General features: G+C 39.2%; 1 protein-coding gene and 1 long non-coding RNA gene across 2 annotated transcripts; one reads left to right on the top strand and one right to left on the bottom strand.

Annotated features, from left to right (window-relative positions):
• Window positions 1–7389: 7389 nt before the first annotated feature.
• Window positions 7390–9055, top strand: LOC125904938 (uncharacterized). The gene is made up of 3 exons (XR_007451597.1): window positions 7390–7514; window positions 8097–8348; window positions 8433–9055. It is a non-coding gene; the product is annotated as an uncharacterized LOC125904938 (long non-coding RNA).
• A 951-nt stretch (window positions 9056–10006) lies between these two features.
• On the bottom strand, window positions 10007–13308 carry cart4 (cocaine- and amphetamine-regulated transcript 4). The gene is made up of 4 exons (XM_049602629.1): window positions 13125–13308; window positions 12882–13044; window positions 12170–12253; window positions 10007–10138 (listed from the first exon to the last, which is right to left on the bottom strand). Exons 2-4 carry the CDS (start codon window positions 13020–13022, stop codon window positions 10031–10033), a joined length of 333 nt encoding a protein of 110 aa, XP_049458586.1. The 5' UTR covers window positions 13023–13044; window positions 13125–13308; the 3' UTR covers window positions 10007–10030.
• Window positions 13309–21784: the final 8476 nt, after the last annotated feature.

The raw sequence follows: 21784 nt of genomic DNA, 5'->3' as shown, positions 1-21784 counted from the left end.
ACATTTGATATTCTAAATTGTTTTATGATTACTACACGTCACGTTACACAATATCTTACATATCAAACTATAATAAACTGAACTGTGTAATAATATATTATGTTATGTTATGTGTTATACTGTCACAGCAGTGACTTATAGACTTATATATTATATTTCTGTGGTGATGTTATATTAATACAGACAACACAAAGTATCATTACTTAATCACATTATGTATTATATTACTGTATATCATATTATTGTGGTGGATTGTTTACTTTTTTGATTCGATGTGTCCCAATTTTTTTTTTTTTTTTTTAATAATCTTTATTTAAAACTCTTTTGGCAAACTTGGGTTCTATTTCATATTTTTAAGCATTATAAAAGACAAAACAGGAGAATTAAATGCGGACTGTTAAATATCAGGTCTCTATCGTCTAAAGCAGTGTTAGTAAACGAATTAACATCAGATAATCATATTGATTTACTCAGTCTCACTGAAACCTGGCTGTGTCAAGATGAATATGTTAGTCTAAATGAGTCCACTCCTCCCAGTCATAATAATACCCACATTCCTCGAGGCAGCGGCCGAGGGGGGGGAGTTGCAGCCATTTTTAACTCTAGTCTGTTAATCAGTCCTAAACCTAAACTAGATTATAATTCATTTGAAAGCCTCGTTCTTAGTCTTTTACATCCGACCTGGAAAACCTCGCAGCCACTTTTATTTGTTATAGTGTACCGTGCTCCTGGCCCGTATTCTGAATTTGTATCTGAATTCTCAGAGTTTTTATCCAGTTTAGTTCTTAAATCAGATAAAGTTATTATTGTAGACGATTTTAACATTCATGTCGACGTTGATAATGACTCCCTGGCTACCGCGTTTATCTCATTATTAGACTCCATTGGCTTCAGTCAGGGTGTACATGAACCCACTCATTGTTTTAACCATACCCTCGATCTAGTTCTGACGTATGGAATTGAAATTGATAACCTAAAAGTCTTTCCACAGAATCCCTCGCTATCGGATCATTATCTGATTACTTTTGATTTCTTTTTACTCGATTACACGCCACTCAGCAACAGTTACTATACTAGATGTTTATCAGATAGTGCTGTCGCAAAATTTAAGGAAAAGATTACTTCGTCGTTAAATTCAATACCAAGTCCCTCAGTAACAGAGGTTTCCTGTACCGACTTTGATCATTTTGTTGATAGCACCGTAGGCTCGCTACGAACAACGCTCGACTCTGTAGCTCCTCTTAAAAAGAAGTTAAAAAAGCAAAGAAAGTTCGCTCCTTGGTATAACTCTCAAACCCGTAAGTTAAAACAAATATCGCGAAAATTTGAAAGGAATTGGCGATTAACCAAACTGGAAGAATCTCGTTTAATCTGGACAGACAGTCTCAAAACTTATAAGAGGGGCCTCCGCAATGCCAGAGCAAACTATTACTCAGCTCTAATAGAAGACAATAAGAACAACCCCAGGTTTCTTTTCAGCACTGTAGCCAGGCTGACTGAGAGTCAGAGCTCTATTGAGCCTTGTATTCCTTTAGCCCTTAGCAGTAATGATTTTATGAGCTTTTTTAATGACAAAATTCTAACTATTAGAGGCAAAATTCATGACCTCCTGCCCTCAGATTGTACCTATCTAACCTCAAACACAGCTGTAAAATCTAATATATATTTAGATTGCTTCTCCCCAATTTCTCTTCAAGAATTGACTGCAGTGATTTCTTCATCCAAATCATCAACGTGTCTCTTAGACCCCATCCCAACTAGGCTACTTAAGGAGGTCTTACCTATAGTTAACACTCATATATTAGATATGATCAATATATCCTTATTAACAGGCTATGTACCACAGTCTTTTAAGGTAGCTGTAATTAAACCTCTACTAAAAAAGCCCACCCTGGATCCAGAGGTGTGAGCCAACTATAGACCAATATCTAATCTTCCCTTTATGTCAAAGATCCTTGAGAAAGTAGTCGCAGACCAGCTGTGTGATTTTCTCCAGGATAATAATTTATTTGAGGAATTTCAGTCAGGATTTAGAGTGCATCATAGCACTGAGACAGCTCTAGTTAAAATTACAAATGACCTTCTGATTGCTTCAGACAAAGGACTCGTCTCTGTACTTGTTTTATTAGATCTTAGTGCGGCGTTTGACACAATTGACCATCAAATTCTGCTGCAGAGACTGGATCGCTTAATTGGCTTAAAAGGTTCAGCACTAAGCTGGTTTAAATCTTATTTATCTGATCGTTTTCAATTTGTTGACGTTCGCAATGAACCATCCTTACGTACTAAAGTTTGTTTTGGAGTTCCGCCAATCCTGTTTACTCTATATATGCTTCCGTTAGGTAACATCATTAGAAATCACTCTATAAATTTCCATTGTTATGCGGATGATACTCAGTTGTATTTATCAATGAAGCCAGAAGAAAGCAATCAATTAACTAAACTCCATAATTGCCTAAAAGACATAAAAACTTGGATGAGCACCAATTTCCTGATGTTAAATTCAGACAAAACTGAAGTTATTGTTCTTGGCCCCAAACAACTCAGAGACTCTTTATCTGATGACATAGTTTCTCTAGATGGCATTGCTCTGGCCCCTGCCACTACCGTAAGAAACCTCGGAGTAACATTTGATCAAGATTTGTCTTTTAATTCTCATTTAAAGCAAACCTCACGGACTGCATTTTTTCATCTGCGTAACATTGCGAAAATTAGGCCTATCCTGACCCGAAAAGATGCAGAAAAATTGGTCCACGCTTTTGTTACCTCAAGGCTGGATTATTGTAACTCTCTATTATCAGGTAGCTCTAGTAAGTCCTTAAAAACTCTCCAGCTAATTCAGAATGCAGCAGCACGTGTACTAACAGGAACTATGAAACGCGATCATATCTCTCCTGTTTTAGCTTCTCTGCACTGGCTCCCTGTAAAATCCAGAATTGAATTTAAAATCCTACTGTTAACTTATAAAGCTCTAAATGGTCAAGCTCCATCATATCTTAGAGAGCTCATAGTGCCATATTATCCCACCAGAACACTGCACTCTGAGAACGCAGGGTTACTCGTGGTCCCTAAAGTCTCCAAAAGTAGATCAGGAGCCAGAGCCTTTAGCTATCAGGCTCCTCTCCTGTGGAATCATCTTCCTGTTACGGTCCGGGAGGCAGACACCGTCTCCACATTTAAGACTAGACTTAAGACTTTCCTCTTTGATAAAGCTTATAGTTAGGGCTGGCTCAGGCTTGTCCTGTACCAGCCCTTAGTTAGGCTGACTTAGGCCTAGTCTGCCGGAGGACCCCTCTATAATACACCGGGCCCCTTCTCTCCTTCTCTCTCTCTCTCTCTCTCTCGTATCCTATTACTGCATCTTGCTAACCCAGCCATTCTGGATGTCACTAACTCGGCTTCTTCTCCGGAGCCTTTGTGCTCCACTGTCTCTCAGATTAACTCATATCACAGCGGTGCCTGAACAGCGTGACGTGTGTGGTTGTGCTGCTGCCGTGGTCCCGCCAGATGCCTCCTGCTGCTGCTGCCATCATTAGTCATTAGTCATACTTCTTCTGTTATTATACACATATGATTATTGTCACACATGTATACTGCCAGGTATTAATACATACTTTCAACATATTGTACCGCAGTAACCAGAACTATAACTATAATATTATTACTTCCATTAATGTTGTTGTAAGATACTGTCATTACCTGCATATCTCTCTCTCGCTCTCTCTCTCTCTCCCTCTCTCTCTCTCTCTCTCTCTCTCTCTCCCTGTGTCATATGGATTACTGTTAATTTATCATGTTGATCTGTTCTGTACGACATCTATTGCACGTCTGTCCGTCCTGGAAGAGGGATCCCTCCTCAGTTGCTCTTCCTGAGGTTTCTACCGTTTTTTTTTCCCCCGTTAAAGGGGTTTTTTTGGGGAGTTTTTCCTTATCCGCTGTGAGGGTCTTAAGGACAGAGGGATGTCGTATGCTGTAAAGCCCTGTGAGGCAAATTGTGATTTGTGATATTGGGCTTTATAAATAAAATTGATTGATTGATTGATTGATTGATTGATTGATAAACACATTGGAATACTCAGACTTGTGATCTATCTTAAAGTCATACAACTTTTTTATGATTATTTATCAGACATGTCTTTGATATTTATTTTGGGGTAAATTGTTATATTAAGCCCATTATGAAAAAATAATATTTAGAATAAACTTTAAAATAGTCCTTAAATTAGCAGACTAATCAATAATGATTGATTGGAAACAATTGTGAGATTAATTGACAAAAAATAATTGAGATTGATCAATTAAAAAAATTGTTAGATTATTTGGCAAAAAAAAATAACTGTTAGGTTAATAATCGTTAGATTAATTGATCTTTTTTTTTTTTTAGATTGACAAAAAAATAATCGTTAGATTAATCAATAATCAGACACAGTATATAGTACTCACAAAACATTTGGTTATTTTTGGACATTTTAATAATTTTTTCCCGGACATTTCATTAACCCTTTACAGATTTTTTTAAAAACATTTTTTTGGACATTTTATTACCATTTTATCGGACAGTTTAGTGATATCTCTTGACAGTAACCTTTTTATTTCTGACATATTAATTATATTTTCTGACATTTTATAAAAAAAAATTTACTCTTTTTTTGGACTTTTTATAATGTTACATTTGGTTGACATTTTTCAGACATTTCAACAATATTTTTTGAACATTTATTAATATTCTTTTATTAATTTTTGTTTTTGACATTTTAAAAATGTTAATGATGGATTAGAAATCTGGCAATGTCTTTTGCCGACACTAGAAATGTTTCCTGTTTCCTCTTTTTGTGGATTTTTCCTTGATTTTTAAGAGCAATTTTATATTTTATTTAGCATATCTTCCTTGAGATAATCACAACTTCACACATTATTAATGGGGTTTCTTGTTGTACTGGACAGAGCATTCAGTGTACAAGAAATCAAGTAGGAGAGAAACCAGTCAGTTGCCCCGTGGGTGATAAAATGTTTTTGCACAAGGCGGGTGGACAGGAGAGAAACTGTTGGTTTGCTCACTGTGTGGGAATCTGAAGGTCCACTTTTAAAATCCACACAGGAGAGAAACCTTACAGCTGCTCAGTCTGCAAGAAATTTTTCACACACAGTGCAAGTTTACTGCTACACGAGAATCGACACAGTGTGTGAGAAAAGATTCTTGTCTGAAGAGACACTTGACAAGTCATAAACCTGAAGGTGTCTTTGAATTATCAGGGCATTAGTCACAAACGGCGAGTTTTGAAGTACACCAAATTTCCCAATTGGCGCTTCCATTTTGAAGTGCTGTTTCCTGCTGTACGGCAAGTGACTGACGGAATGCATCAAACTGTGGGACCTCGAAGACAGAGCCAATGCCGTCGCCTTAATAGAGGCAGCAAACTAGCTTGACCACAGGACCAAACTCATTCTCTGTGCTACGGTAACAAGCCCAAAACTTCTCCTCCTCCTCCTCCTCCTCCTCCTCCTCCTCCTCCTCCTCCTCCTCCCGCCGCCACCACACGCGTTCATCCTGAACCAGGAGAGGAAATCATGAGAACAAACATGTACACTTCAGTTCTACACCTGTCGTACCAGACCCATTTTCACATGGGTTTGTATAGTTTGTGTTCAGTCCCTTTCAAAATAAAAGCACTGCATTGGTACCAGACTGCGAAGTGACATCTTTGTTTACTTAAGCATAAAATGCACATGGTTACATTTAGGCAACAAAAAGAACACGTGGTTGAGTTTCATTAACATTTATCAGACATTTATATAATCTTTCTAGGACATTTTATCAACGTAAATGTTTCATTCATATTTTTCTAACATATCAATAACATTTTTATGACAATTTTTATAATTTTTTTAGACATTTGATCAACATTTTCTTTTGAAACATTTTATTACAAATTTCCTACTTTTTTTTTTACACACACACACGCACATATATATATATATATGTGTATATATATATATATATATATATATATATATATATATATATACATATATATATATATATATATATATATATATATATACATATATATATATATATATATATATATATATATACATATAATAACGTTTATTGGACATTTTATTCAGAAATGTTATTACCATTTTTTGATACATTTCTGACATTTAATAGCATTTTTCATCACCATCAAACCTCCAAAGGATCCTCCTTGGGTGTCTTGAACTCCATGTAGGCTGCCACCTCATCCTCGGGCTGCAAAGTTTCATGGCTGGAGTCCTCCACGTCGGTGACCAATGTGACCACGGGGTCAAAGGTTCTATGTATCTATATGTTTCTTGTCTGGCCTGGGAGGAGCTAGAAGAGGGTGATAATGGATGATGGACGTTCAGCATCACTGTAGTATCAGCAGTGTGATTGAGACCAACAAACCTCATCTAATTTCACTTCATTATTTATGTCGCACCTCTTGATGAGTGTCATGTGAGTTAATCAGATAACTGACAACGCACGAGATTGACTTTAATAAAAAAGACAAACTGTAATAACACTCTCCTGCTCTCTGTCTTTAGGTATCATTCTTCCTCCCCCACCTGTGTGTGTGTGTGTGTGTGTGTGTGTGTGTGTGTGTGTGTTTGTGTTAGCTCAGGTAATTAGCATGTCTTATCTCTCTCGGCTGGACGCCGGGAGCTAAATGCCATCCTGTCTCTGTGATCCTCGTTGATAAAACTCTGTCCGTCTGATTGATGCTCGAATTAAAGGTTCTCTGGATTAAACGCCTCTGACTGGATGATCGCACTGATGGAAACACACAGCTGGAGGTCGGTGGAAGAGAAGGATGAATAGAATTAAAAACAAGTCAGATCCACAGAAAGGACAGGAAGCAGAACTCTTGCTGATGTGCTAATTAAGATGCTATTACTAACTGACCTACTGCTAAGAGACATGCCAATCAAGCTGCTAATGACAAACTGACTAGCTAATCAACCTGCTAACTATTAGCTGGCCTGCTAAATGACATACAAACTTATAATGAGCTGCTAACTGTTTAATGACTTACCTGCTAGCTTAACTGTTACTTGCAAAATGTTAGACGAGCGGTTACGTCAGTTGGAGGCCTCCACGTGGGGAAGACAGACAGGACGCTTGGTTGGAGTTTTCTTAGAACCATATGAGAACGGTATAATTATGAGTTTTTATCTCTGGTGGAATTCACTTACATTTCAGTGTGCCATCAGCTTATTAATAGCATTTTAACCTAAACAAAGAAAAGTGTAAAATTTCCAGAAAGGCAATCAATCAATCAATCAATCAATCAATCAAGGTAAGAAAGGTAAGTGTCACTTTAAACAATAAAGCCTGCAATTCTCTCCTCTATTATGAACATTACACACGTTAAAACTTACTGGACCAACCAACTACCTCCGTGACGCCGTCCCAAGCCTCATTTTTTTCATTTTGGTCTCTGTAACCGAAAAGTGACACATTGTGAAGGACTGAGTGGGCGCGAACGCAAGTAATAAACTTCTCGATATCCATTGTGGAACAAGTGTGCTGTAGAAAACAAAGTTACATGGCTTGTTCTCTGGGACGCGCTTCATCGAAGCACGTCATTGGTTGTTGCCAAACCGTGTCAGAGCTCGTTACCATAAAGTTTTAACTCCCCTCCTTGCTTGCTAACAGCTAACTTTTGATTGGTTTACATTTAAATAATTGTTTTATCTCTAGCATTTATATAGGGTCTCTATTTTAAGTCGTTCCTTTGTCTTTTATTGTGAAGAAGTTCTGATCCAGTATTTTGCCAATTTTACTCACTAACTGACCTGCTAAATGCTAAATACCCCGCTTATCATCCAGCTAACCAGGCTACTAATCATTCTGCTAACTATTAACAGCCCGGCTACCTGCTAACTGAGCTGCCAGCTGGTTAATGGCTAACTTAACTGCTAGCTAACAAAATGCTAACTGCTACCTGACCTGCAAACTGATAAACTGTTAATAGACGTGCTAAGTATTAGCCGACCCGTTTCCTGGTGGTTGAAGGGAGTTAAACCATTCATGCTTCAGCTGTTGTCGTTATGGTTTGTGTTTAATAAAGGTCGATGAGACGGCGGCGGCGTGCTGCTGCTGTCGGGTCTGTTTGCGGAGACTTTGTGTTGGCTGTGAAGAGACGAGGCCTCTGGACTGATCAGCCTCTGCGGGGGTCTAATCAGGGAGGACTGATCGATCGAGGATGATTGACAGGGAGCATCTGGTGTTGACGTCCATCTCTGTGTTGTGAAACCTATTTTTAGATTAATGTTTTCTACAGGAAACTCCTCCGTCTGACAGAAGGTCCAGTCAGGAAAAAGTAAATTAAGTTCTTTCTTAACTGAGTTTCTGTTGAAGTGTTTGTGGCAGATTTTATCCTGTCGTTTGTTGTGTCCCCCCTCAGCCTGTGTTCCTCACACACGCCCTGGACGTCTGAGCAAACCAGTCACCTGATGGATGTTCGACCTGTTGTCCCTACCAAGTCCTCAAATACCGCTGTTGTGTTAGTGGACCTCGGTGTCAGAAGCTGACACACAAGGCACCCTTCTTGGCGGTAGGACACAATGGGCGACTGTGGGGGGAAACTGGAGCACCCAGAGTAAATCACCGCTGACACAAGGAGAACATGCAAACTCTGCAGAGAAGGCTCCTCTACCACAAGGTTTGAACCCCCAACCCCAGGTTCGAATTCTCTTACTGTGAGGTGTCAACGCTAACCGCTGCACTGCTAACCACTCTACCACCGTGCCACCTAGCATGCTACGCTAATGACGTACATCATGACATATGTCACGTGACCTGACATTATGTTAGTAACAAAAGGTTTTGTTTTTTTTTTCACTGTGACCTCGTCACATGTCCACGTGGCGTCCAAGGTACCCTGGGTGTGTTGGTTGTTGACGTTCTGGGACGCCGTGTCAACTTCAGCCTGTTACATGCATTGTCTGTTTTCAAAATACACTTCTGTTTTCACAGGAAATGTACAGTTTGATACAGTCTCTTTCAAAATAAAAGCACTACGTCAGTACAACACCTGTGAATTTCCTTTTCTCCTTCAACAACAAAAACACACGTGGTAACATTTAGGAAAAAAGAACAGGGTTTGACTTTAGAATGTTACAGGAAGTGAACATTTTGGGCTTGAACTTCTGGGTAGGGGAAAACACAGCTGATGATTTTTCATGCTGTGTTTATTACCCTCTGCAGAGCCTTTCTGTCTGCTGCTGTACAGCCGGTGTGTGAACGTCTCCACCAGCTGCTCATTCAGATGGTTTCTTTTTAAATGCCTCAGGAAGTGCACACATTGCTGATCTTTTGGTGTTAACAGGCTAGGTGAGGTTATCAGAGGTCAGTCACCATCTGTAAATGGCGTGAGAGCATCCGTGCTGCGCTTTCTGAAATCAGTGATGAGTTAAAACACTTCATGATTACGGGTGTGAGTGCAACAGGCCTGTCATCATTTAATTTATTTTGATATACTTTATTAATCCCCCTGAGGGGAAATTCAGTTATTCAACAATAATTCATTAACACACAGGTCCGAAAGACAGTGGTGGGTGTCTTGGGAACAGGGATGATAACCACTGATATTAGGCTTAGAACTAGCTGCTAACAGCTAACACCTGACAGCTAACTGCTAACTACCAATAGCTAACACCTAGCCGCTAACTTCTAACTACTAACAACTAACACCTAACTGCTGAGTGCTAACAGTTAACTTAACGAGCTCTGATGCTGCTGGTTTCTTGTTCTTTCTCTGATAATACTCGAATACTTTTACTGCTGATACTTGAGTACTTATGTAAATAACAAGTTGTTCGGAGTCGAGCAGCTTTATGAAGAATCTTTATTTAACAAAAATAAATGAATCTGAGGGACAGACATCGAAACCTTAAAACAAACACTTAAACATGCTGAGAGATGTCCAGCTGAGACAGGTGACACAGGTGAGACAGGTGAGACAGGTGGGGTGAAGGCGTGTGTGTGTGTGTATTTGTATGTTCAGTAGCAGCGCAGGAAGAAGGTGTTGCAGGCTGTTCCTCTCAGACAGTCGCACAGTCGACCGATGCGAGGTCCATGTTTCATTGCGCAGCGCTCGCCCACATCACACTGAAGAGACAGACAGACAGAATCACTTCAGACTGCATCTTCCCACAAATTTAACATGCTAACCTTATTAGCACAAGCATATGGCGTTTTACATTGTATAAATTAGCCTAGCAGCTAGCAGAGATTTCCTCTGCTCATATTTCAGCCAGGATAAATCACACACAGTGTGTGGAGGCTTTATTGTCTTGACAATTTATTGTTTCTTATCTGTGAAATTAAAGTAAATCAAAGCTTTGTTTCCACTGAGGGAAATGGTTTCAGCTTACACACACACAAAAAAAAGATATGTAACTACATTTTGCCGTGATGTGTAGTTAAATTTTTGGGAAGGTGCACGTCAGGCTATGGCATAGGGTACAGCATCAATGTGATGCAGAAGTATAAATCTAAAAAGTATGAAATTTCACACAATGTTATGTCCTTCAGCAAGCTAGCTAAAACTGTTGGCTAATTCTAATTAGCTAGCAATGCTAATGATTGCTAATAAGGTAGCTAGTAACACTAGCAAGCCGTTGAATGTATGAATGTGAATAGCTACAATAACAGGTTACTGCTACATGCAGATATGAGCTAAGACTGTCAAACAACACATTTTTCAAAATCATGATTAAGCGCTGAATTTTGATAGTTAATCACGATCAATAGAATTTTTATATTTCAGGTTTAAAATTCCATAATTTTGCATTTGAAAACAGTTTAAGGTCATATTAACGTGATCATCTGTGAAAATGACCATGCTATTTTTCCCTTGCCAAATTTAGCCTAACTTAACGTTATTCAGCCCCTTCCTGAAAAGCTAGCCTTGCATGGTCCCACTGGATTTATTAGGTCAACTAGTTTCACATGATACCAGTATCTTCAATCTGGCTTTAAAAATAGTAAAAAGAAAAAAAAAGCAAGCAAAAACAAACAAGTAAATGACCCCACAAATTTGCCAAAAAAGTAAAAAGAGAAAATTAAAAGCAAGAAAATTAGTTACAAAAAAAGGCCCCAAAATTTGCAAAAAAAAAAAAGTTAAAAACAAACAAACAGGGAAATAAAGAAATTCTAAATTTATAATTTTTTGGGGAATTTGCTGTTCATTGCCTTTTTTTCACGTTTTGAAAGATCTTTTAATAGAACAGAAAAAAAAAAGATCATTTTTGTTTAACCAGAAACAGCCCTGACATCACCATCACCAAACCCACCAGACTACACTTCAATAAACAGTGATTTTAGCGTGTATAAAGGCAGCATGTTTTTCCATCTAACTGGGTGATTTAAGGGTCAGTTTCAACCAAACTAGAGCTGGTGATTATTGGAATAGTAGAAAGATGAAATGAGATAGCTTTTGTACATTCTATTTTGTTTCTGTCGACTCTGAATGAAGTGTGTTTTACGCTGATAAAAATTTTTTAGTTTATTAGTTTATTTATAAAGTTTATTTAAACGGAGTCTGGTGGGATTGAAGACGGTGATTTCTGGGCTGTTTCTGGTTAAACATAAAGCTCTATCTCTGTAGGGATCCTTTCCATAATGTTGCCAGACACTATTAAAACAATCTGAGCCTGTCAGCGACAAAAACAAACACTTTTAAAGGACGTACATTGAGGGTGCACAATTGCCCCATGTGGTTACATTGCAGACTGTTTCGCTGCTGCTGACCGCTCGATACAACAAAAAATTGTTGTTCTTCTTACTCACACACACACACACACACAAGGGAGTTTAGAATGAAAAATACCAAAGTCACCCTTTAATACATGTGCTGAGGGTAAATGAAGACCTCTTCCTTCATCTCACCAGACTGAACTTATCCATGAAACGAGGCAGGGTGAAAATATGAATAACCGACACACAGAGCAGCAGCTGACATTAAAGTGTGATCAGTATCTCATCAACACACACACACAGACAACCACACACACACAGACAACCACACACACACACACACACACACACACACACACACACACAGCACAATAAGCAAATAAATAAATCATATCACACGATGGTGACAGTGTTTGATTGATTGACAGCTCATGTTCTCACCCGGGGGATGACGCTGGCTTTCTTCTCCACGGAGAGACCGACGCTGCTGTCGGCTTCATCCAGGAGACCCTGCAGAGCTTCGGCCTGGGGGGGTTGTTGTGTATAAAATAGGGGCATACAGGGAAGTAGTTATTTTCATAAGGTAAAAAAACAAAGAAAAAAGCCCATATTATTAAATTTTTCAGTGATATTCATTCTAATTCATTCTTACATATTTAAGGCAGCGTTGCAGTGTAGCGTCAGCTTTCCAAAAACCTTGAAATATTCTACAGTATTGTCATCATTCAGCTTTTTAATGACATTTATACTAATTAAGCCCAGTTACACTTTTCCTACTATTCCTACGACTTCACTGTCTTCTTACAAATTTAAGGCTGAAATGTCTCAGAAAGATTCAGAAAATTGTTTTAAAGGGGGGGACTACACTGTTTTTAATTTTTGGGGTCATTTCTTCTTTTGCTGCTCATTGCCATCTACACGTGTTTTTGAAAAAAATCGAAACAATTTGCTGTCAGGTTTTAAAGAGTTAATTTGTTCAAATTGTAGCATCATTTATTATTTTTTAAACACAAATTTATATAAAATATTTTATATATTATATAAAAACAAAAATAGCTATAAATGAAAATTATAAATGAATGGAAAGTTCCAAATTTCATGTCAGAATAAAAACTAGAGATACAGAGATCCTGCGTGCGGACAGACGACTCACCAGCTCTTTGGTTGTGAGTCCGAGGACTGGTTCGTCTGGTGCAGACGGCAGCTGATTGTCGGCTGATCTCTGACCCTGACAGAGGGATGTCAGCACGGACAGACAGACGGACAGGTAGACCGCAGCGCGTACGCTCTCCATCACCAAAAATAATTTCAAAAACCTAAAAAATGGAAACACAGAAAATTATAAACTCTTCCGAAGATATTTTATTTAAAATTGTACGGATAGATGTGAACTCACGATTTAAGATCCCACAGGAAATATTCACTTCCTCTTCTTCTCCGGTGTCCAAAATCTTTTCTCCTCCAGCAGCTTCTTTCTCTCTCTCGGTTAAACTGTTTCTCTCCTGGTGAGCTCCTCTTCTTCCTCTCCGTCCTCCTCCTCACATGTGCCGTGCACTTCGTCCTCCCTCCTGTATTTATACCGCTCTCCTCCTCCTGCTGTCACATTTTATTCATGTATTCAGAGCATCAGATAAAACTGCGCCGACGTGTTTGTCTGTGATTGATGATGCGTCTGTGTGGTTAATATTTAACAGGTGGATGTTTACATAAAAAAAAAGAGAGGACACCCTGCGGACCTGTGTGTGGATGTACAGAGGTCAAAGGTCAGATGGTGACTCACAGCTGAAGGTGAGATGGGACGAACTGTCAGGCCATCGTGTCCAGGTTTCTTTTCTTTTAATGATTGCAATGAGACAAAACACTAGATACTTTATTCTACGGATGTTCATTCATTATGTGTCCATTTGTGGCCGTTTTCATTGTCTTCATGGTAGTTTCGCATCTCTTTGTGGTTGTTTTGTGTCTCTTTGTAGTTGTTTTGTGTCTCTTTGTGGTTGTTTTGTGTCTCTTTGTAGTTGCTTTGTGTCTCTGTGGTTGTTTTGTGTCTCTTGTGGTTGTTTTGTGTCTCTTTGTGGCTGTTTTGTGTCTCTTTGTAGTTGTTTTGTGTCTCTGTGGTTGTTTTGTGTCTCTGTAGTTGTTTTGTGTCTATTGTGGTTGTTTTGTGTCTCTTTGTGGTTGTTTTGTGTCTCTTGTGGTTATTTTGTGTCTCTGTAGTTGTTTTGTGTCTCTTGTGGTTATTTTGTGTCTCTGTAGTTGTTTTGTGTCTCTGTGGTTGTTTTGTGTCTCTTTGTAGTTGTTTTGTGTCTCTGTGGTTGTTTTGTGTCTCTGTAGTTGTTTTGTGTCTCTTGTGGTTATTTTGTGTCTCTGTAGTTGTTTTGTGTCTCTGTAGTTGTTTTGTGTCTCTTGTGGTTATTTTGTGTCTCTGTAGTTGTTTTGTGTCTCTGTGGTTGTTTTGTGTCTCTTTGTAGTTGTTTTGTGTCTCTGTGGTTATTTTGTGTCTCTGTAGTTGTTTTGTGTCTCTTGTGGTTATTTTGTGTCTCTGTAGTTGTTTTGTGTCTCTGTGGTTGTTTTGTGTCTCTTTGTAGTTGTTTTGTGTCTCTGTGGTTGTTTTGTGTCTCTGTAGTTGTTTTGTGTCTATTGTGGTTGTTTTGTGTCTCTTTGTGGTTGTTTTGTGTCTCTGTAGTTGTTTTGTGTCTATTGTGGTTGTTTTGTGTCTCTTTGTAGTTGTTTTGTGTCTCTGTAGTTGTTTTGTGTCTCTTGTGGTTATTTTGTGTCTCTGTAGTTGTTTTGTGTCTTTGTAGTTGTTTTGTGTCTCTGTAGTTGTTTTGTGTCTTTGTAGTTGTTTTGTGTCTCTGTAGTTGTTTTGTGTCTTTGTAGTTGTTTTGTGTCTCTGTAGTTGTTTTGTGTCTCTTGTGGTTATTTTGTGTCTCTGTAGTTGTTTTGTGTCTTTGTAGTTGTTTTGTGTCTCTTTGTAGTTGTTTTGTGTCTCTTGTGGTTGTTTTGTGTCTCTTTGTGTCCACAAACTGTCATCGTTTTAAACGCTGGTTTGAGCAGGCAAATTCTACTTTCCATTTTTCTTTCATACCAACAGAGTGACTTCAGTCTGTCCACGTGCCTCTGGGTTTAGAATCAGTCAGTCAGCTGATGGAAACAATGATTTACATAGACGTCACCTGCTGATGTAAAAACCGAACAACATGTTGAACGTGTAACGACTGCAGGAACTCCTCAGAGGATCAGACTGACTCATCAACAGCTTGTTTCTCCACCTGCTCATTAAACTACAGCTGCTTCCTGTCAGAGGTCAGAGGTCAGAGGTCAGCCGCTCTGATGACTCCATATCATTTAAAACTACTCCCATCATCCACCTGAGCAGGAGCCAACAGGTCTGATCCGCCTGGCTGACCTCAGATCAGGGAGGTGTTAAATGATGACGCAGGAGGACAAACTGTTTTTGCCCTTTTCTTTGTCTGATCTGCATCGTCAGGCGACTCGTTCAGAGAGAGGTCGGTCTCTGCTGCTTTCATCTTGACTCTCATTAACGGCTAAATGTCAAACAGCAGCCACAGCCTTTCACTGACCACTGAAAACCTTGTATCTACACGTCTATAAAGTGACACAAGCTAAATTAAAAAGCATAAAATACTTAAATATAATCAAGTAAAGTTTGTGTCACTCAGAAGGTTATTGACCTCCACAGGCAGGCCTTACTGAAAATGAATATTATCGTAGTAAAATGGACACTCGTAACACAGGAGAGTTGTTTTATTTACAGCATCTTAAAAAACAAAAAACAAAACTAAAAAACAAGCAGAAAAAAAAGAAAATAATACAGAATTTTTTTTGAAGAATACAGAAAAAAATAGAAAAAAACACTAAAGACCCTGCCCAAAAACCAGACAAATCAAGAAAAAATGGAAAAATTAATAAAAAAAAAATGAAAAAATATAGCCATAAACAGAAAAATAAAGGAAAATAAGAAAACAGGAAATGAGAGAAAATACAGAACAAATTAGAAAAAATTCAGAAAAAAAACAAAATACACTAGAACTTGGAAAAAATAGAAAACTACAGAGAAGACTGAAAAAATAAGAAAAAATTACAGAAAAACTCAGAGAAATGTAGAAAAAATACAAACAGAAACAGAAAGATACATGAAAATGAGAAAGATCATAAAAATGGCAGCCAGTGAGCAGAAATTGTCTCTATTTGCGGACAACGTAATGGTGTACCTAAACAATCCACACAATCTCTGTTAGTCTTGATGTCCTTTTTAACAGAGTACGGATCATACTCGGGATACAAGCTTAATGTCCAAAAAACACAAGTTCTGAGTTTTAATCACACTCCCCCCAAGATCTTTATCAAAGATACAAATTAGGATGGGAGAAATCAATTATGGACCACTCAATAAGGAAAGTTTGGCAGATATACATAGATGGACTTTGATACCATACTTAAGCCTTAGTTCATGCGTAGAATCAATTAAGATGAACATGTTACCAAGGCTTTTGTACCTTTTGAAGTCAATACCTGTAGATAATGCGGACAAACAGTTTGAGGAATGGGACAGATTATTTTCTAGATACATATGGGGAGGGAAAAAACTAGAGTAAGGTACAAACTTTACAGTTACCAAAATCTAAAGGGGGTTTAGCACTTCCACACCTGATCAACTATAATAAGGCAGCTCAGCTGAGACCCCTAATTGGCTGCTGCACTCCTAACTATGAGGCTAGATGGAAAGAAATTGAGCAAACAATGGGAAAAGGAATACCAGTTAATGCAATAATTGTTGACCCCTCACTATCCACCCAGCTCCTAGACAATAATAACCTGTGGATTAACAGTTCATTACAAACATGGAATGAAACACTTAAACACTTTCACTTAAGGATGGCAGCAGATATTTTAAGATGGTTTGCATTCGACCCAGAATTCGTACCTCGTAAACATGACAAAAGATTTAAAGATTGGATCTCCAGTGGGCTAACAGCACACTGTACTCTCATGAAGCAAGGTGTTACAAGGAACTTCCAAGAGCTTAAGAATAAATTTAACTGGGAAAAACCGGGAAACTGGGACCTTTTTAGATATTTACAGATTAGTGATTACAACAATAAAAAAAACAAACAAAAAAATAAAGCAAAATATGGCCACAGAAAATTAACTACTCCAAATATTTATTAGAGCATATGAGAATGAACCCTATAAAAAGGTCATTTTGAAATTGTATTTAGTTTTAAGTAGCAACTAAACAAGGAAAATACATTTTGAGTTAAAACAAGGTGGGAAACTGAGGGAAACCTGACTATCACACAAGGGGAATGGGAAGAGATACTTAGACAACAATGGAAAACGACGAGCTCTCCATCCTGGAGAGAATTTGGTTGGAACAATGTCATGCGTTACTCTTGTCCTGCCCAGAAAAAAAACGTTATAAAACCAAATGGACTGTTTGTGTGGGAATAAAGCAGCAAATAACTTTTATATCTTCTGGGGCTGCACTTTGGCTGCTCCCTTTGGACTAAAATTCATGGCATTCTAGAAATGGTTTTCTCAACCAAAATAACCTTTAATTTTGAAGTGATGTATGTGATTAGTCTGGAGGAAGTTGAATGGAGAAAAAAGGATAGATATCTGCTGAGAACACTATTGGTGGCATGCAAGAAATCCTTAACCAAGAAATGGCTGAAAAAAGAATTGCCTAGTGTTGATGAATGGATTGATTTGGTTCATAATATCTATGTAATGGAGAGACTGACTTTCAGTCTGAGAGCCCAGAAGGACATTTTTATTGAGAACTGGACAAAATGGTTGGTTTATGTCTCAAACATTAGACCTGACTTTGTATTTTTTTTTAGGTTTTTATTTATGTTACGTTATGTTTATCTTTTTTCCTTTTCTGCTTACAGTCTTCATGTTCAGTTGGTTCTGGATTTTGTTAACATTTTATACTGCTCATTAAAACCAATAAAAAGAGAATTCCAAAAAAAAAAAGAAAATGAGAAAGATAGAAAAAAGAAGAAAAATACTTAAACAAAAAAGAAAAAATACAGATATTTTTCTTGAGAAAATTAAGAAAAATTAGAAATATGAGAAGACAAATTGAACAGAATGAAAAGACTTTTATTTCGGCCATAGGTGGATCACTGGGCTCTGCTGCTTTCATCTTGACTCTCATTAAAAGCTAAATGTCAAGCAGCAGCCGCAGCCTTTCACTGACCACTGAAAACCTCATATCTCCACGTCTGTAAATAAATTTGAATAAATTAAAAAGTAAAAAATACTTTAAAAAACATATTGTCATTATGTTCAGAGACAGATTAAAATCAGGACGTTGTTGTATGAGCCGCTCATGTTTCTGCCCTTTATTTTAAATGTTTGACTTGTCGTAGATGTGCAGGTCACTTCTCTCCGAATAAACAGCCGAAGATAAATCTCTAGTCGCAGACGTCAAAAAGTGACTCGACAGTCGAGGCTGAAGATGACATCACACACACGCTGTTTTTCACAGAGACCAGAGGAGGACGAGGTCGTCCCTGTAACCTTTCAGCTTCAGTGACCTTCAGAAGAGAAATGATACTGCAGCACTTCAGACAGCCTGGCGGAGGGGGGGGGGGGGCAGAAAGTTTGAAGTAAAAAAAAAAAAGTCCAGATTTGAAATAACACGTAGAAGAAAGTCATTTTGATGAATCATTATGGTGTTCATCAAACATGATGTGTTGAAAGAAATCTAACAGTAATTCTGCTTTACAGTTTCTGGCTGCGATTAATACTAAATAGTAAACTAATATTAATACTTAAATAGTAAACATCTTGGTAACTGCTAACTGCTGACCCACATGCTACCTGCTGACCCACATGCTAACTGCTAACTGACATGGTAACTGCTGACCACCATGCTAACTGCTGACCCACATGCTAACTGCTGACTGACATGCTAACTGCTGACCCACATGCTAACTGCTGACTGTCATGCTAACTGCTGACCCACATGCTAACTGCTGACCAACATGCTAACTGCTGACTGACATGCTAACTGCTGACCCACATGCTAACTGCTGAATGACATGGTAACTGCTGACTGGCATGCTAACTGCTGACCCACATGCTAACTGCTGACTGACATGCTAACTGCTGACTGACATGCTAATTGCTGACCCACATGCTAACTGCTGACCCACATGCTAACTACTAACTGACATGCTAACTGCTGACCAACATGCTAACTGTTGACTGACATGCTAACTGCTGACCAACATGCTAACTGCTGACCACCATGCTAACTGCTAACTGACATGCTAACTTCTGACCAACATGCTAACTGTTGACTGGCATGCTAACTGCTGACCAACATGCTAACTGCTGAATGACATGCTAACTGCTGACCAACATGCTAGCTGCTAACTGACATGCTAACTTCTGATCAACATGCTAACTGTTGACTGGCATGCTAACTGCTGACCAACATGCTAACTGCTGAATGACATGCTAACTGCTGACCAACATGCTAGCTGCTGACCCACATGCTAACTAAATCAGAGAAAATATTTCCATCACCTCAGAAGAGTGTTTCAGTGTGTGTGTGTGTGTGTGTTATGATGCACTGTGTGTGTTATGATGCGTTTTGTGTGTGTGTGTGTGTGTGTGTGTGTTATTATGTGTGTGTGTTATGATGCGTTTTTTGTGTGTGTGTTATTATGTGTGTGTGTTATGATGCACTGTGTGTGTTATGATGTGTTTTGTGTGTGTGTTTTATTATGCGTTGTGTGTGTGTTATGATGTGTGTGTGTGTTATGTGTGTGTGTTATGATGTGTGTGTGTTATGATGCAGTGTGTGTGTTATGATGTGTTTTGTGTGTGTGTGTGTGTGTGTGTGTGTGAGTGTTATCTGCTGACAGCAGAGAGCTCCACTGAAGGTCACAGACTGAGGACCAAGTCAAAAACATTTAACACCAACTGACATCAAATGCGCCTTTCATCTTCCTTGTGTGTGTGTGTGTGTGTGTGTGTGTGTGTGTGTGTGTGTTTGTATGTGTAATTCATGTCATAGCACAGGCTGTAGGCGGCGCTACACTGTATGTTAATTTAAATAGATTTTTGCACCAAACCATGCCAACTGTTTGTTGGTACAGTTAAAACCCATAAAGTAGCATGTTTGTCAGCAGTTAGCATGTTGGTCAGCAGTTGGCATGTGGGTCAGCAGCTAGCATGTGGGTCAGCAGCTAGCATGTTGGTCAGCAGTTAGCATGTGGGTCAGCAGCTAGCATGTTGGTCAGCAGTTAGCATGTTGGTCAGCAGCTAGCATGTTGGTCAGCAGTTAGCATGTGAGTCAGCAATTAGCATGTTGGTCAGAAGTTAGCATGTGGGTCAGCAGTTAGCATGTGGGTCAGCAGTTAGCATGTTGGTCAGAAGTTAGCATGTGGGTCAGCAGTTAGCATGGTGGTCAGCAGTTAGCATGTTGGTCAGAAGTTAGCATGTTGGTCAGCAGTTAGCATGTCAGTCAGCAGTTAGCATGTTGGTCAACAGTTAGCATGTCAGTCAGCAGTTAGCATGTGGGTCAACAGTTAGCATGTTGGTCAGCAGTTAGCATGTGGGTCAGCAATTAGCATGTTGGTCAGCAGCAAGCATGTCAGTCAGCAGTTAGCATGTTGGTCAACAGTTAGCATGTCAGTCAGCAGTTAGCATGTGGGTCAGCAATTAGCATGTTGGTCAGCAGTTAGCATGTGGGTCAGCAGTTAGCATGTCATCACATTTGTTCACAGGTCAATCAATCAATCAATCAATCAATTTTATTTATACAGCCCAATATCACAAATCCCAATTTGCCTCACAGGGCTTTACAGCATACGACATCCCTCTGTCCTTATGACCCTCACAGCTGATCAGGAAAAACTCCCCAAAAAACCCTTTAACGGGGAAAAAAAAACGGTAGAAACCTCAGGAAGAGCAACTGAGGAGGGATCCCTCTTCCAGGACGGACAGACGTGCAACAGATGTCGTACAGAACAGATCAGCATAATAAATTAACAGTAATCTGTATGGCAGGTGTTGTCATAGTTATGACATCATCTCTTCAGAGAGTGAAACGAGCTGCAGTTTTTTGTCTGTGTAGAGAAGAGGAGGAGTTTTTCTGCTGACGCTCCTCGGTTTAGATTAATAGTCATATTCTCAGATTCATCTTCATCACTGTCGCACACACATTTGTCTCCTTCCTGGGTTCAGACAAGAAAAACACTAAGCAAACAAAATGAAAACCATCCTGCTGAGGTGAACCGGCCGACCAGCAGTTAGCGGCTCAGTCACTTCCTGTCGTGCAGATTCCTCCTGGACTGAAATAAACGTTAGAGCCCTGAGGCGTCCGTCACTTCCTCCTCACGGCTCCCGTCAACACTCCCCGTGAGTTGGTGACACTGTCAGGGTTCGTGTTCGATGACCGACACCTCAGATCACAATCAAAACTTGGCACACACCAACCAACACCAGAAATAACTGTGCAACCCCCGAGGGCGTCCTGCCAATGCAGTCACTGTCCCCACATGGACATATGAAGATTCACAGCAAGAGCTCCTCCATCTTAGGTCTGAGTTCAGACTTTTATTTACTTGATGTGTGTGTGTGTGTGTGTGTCTTTGTACTTGTTCATGCAGCACAGTGAGGATCAAACAAACCTTAACCACCCAGTGAGGACATTTTTGCAAAGTGAGAACATTTTGGCCGGTCCTCACTTTATCAAAGGCCTGTTTGAGGGTAACGACTTGGTTTCAGGGTTAAGCCTTAGATATACTTGCTGTTAACTACGCGTTCGCTTACGCATGACGTCTGCATCGCGTATCCTGCGTCCATTCGGAGCGTCGGTTGTGCACGTCCTCAGATATTAACGCTACGCGCCCGCAAGATGCAATGCACACATGACCGATAGGGGCAGTGTAGGGGAAGAATTCAGTGACAGGGTCACAGGTTAGGAGACATGTCACCAGCAACAACAATGGCGGAAAGTTTTGAGGACAAGCTTATCGATCAAGTCCGCAACTACCCCCATCTGTATGATGT

The sequence above is a fragment of the Epinephelus fuscoguttatus genome, linkage group LG17 (assembly GCF_011397635.1).
Source record: "Epinephelus fuscoguttatus linkage group LG17, E.fuscoguttatus.final_Chr_v1".
Taxonomy (NCBI): domain Eukaryota; kingdom Metazoa; phylum Chordata; class Actinopteri; order Perciformes; family Serranidae; genus Epinephelus; species Epinephelus fuscoguttatus.
This window is presented reverse-complemented; position numbering and strand designations above follow the sequence as displayed.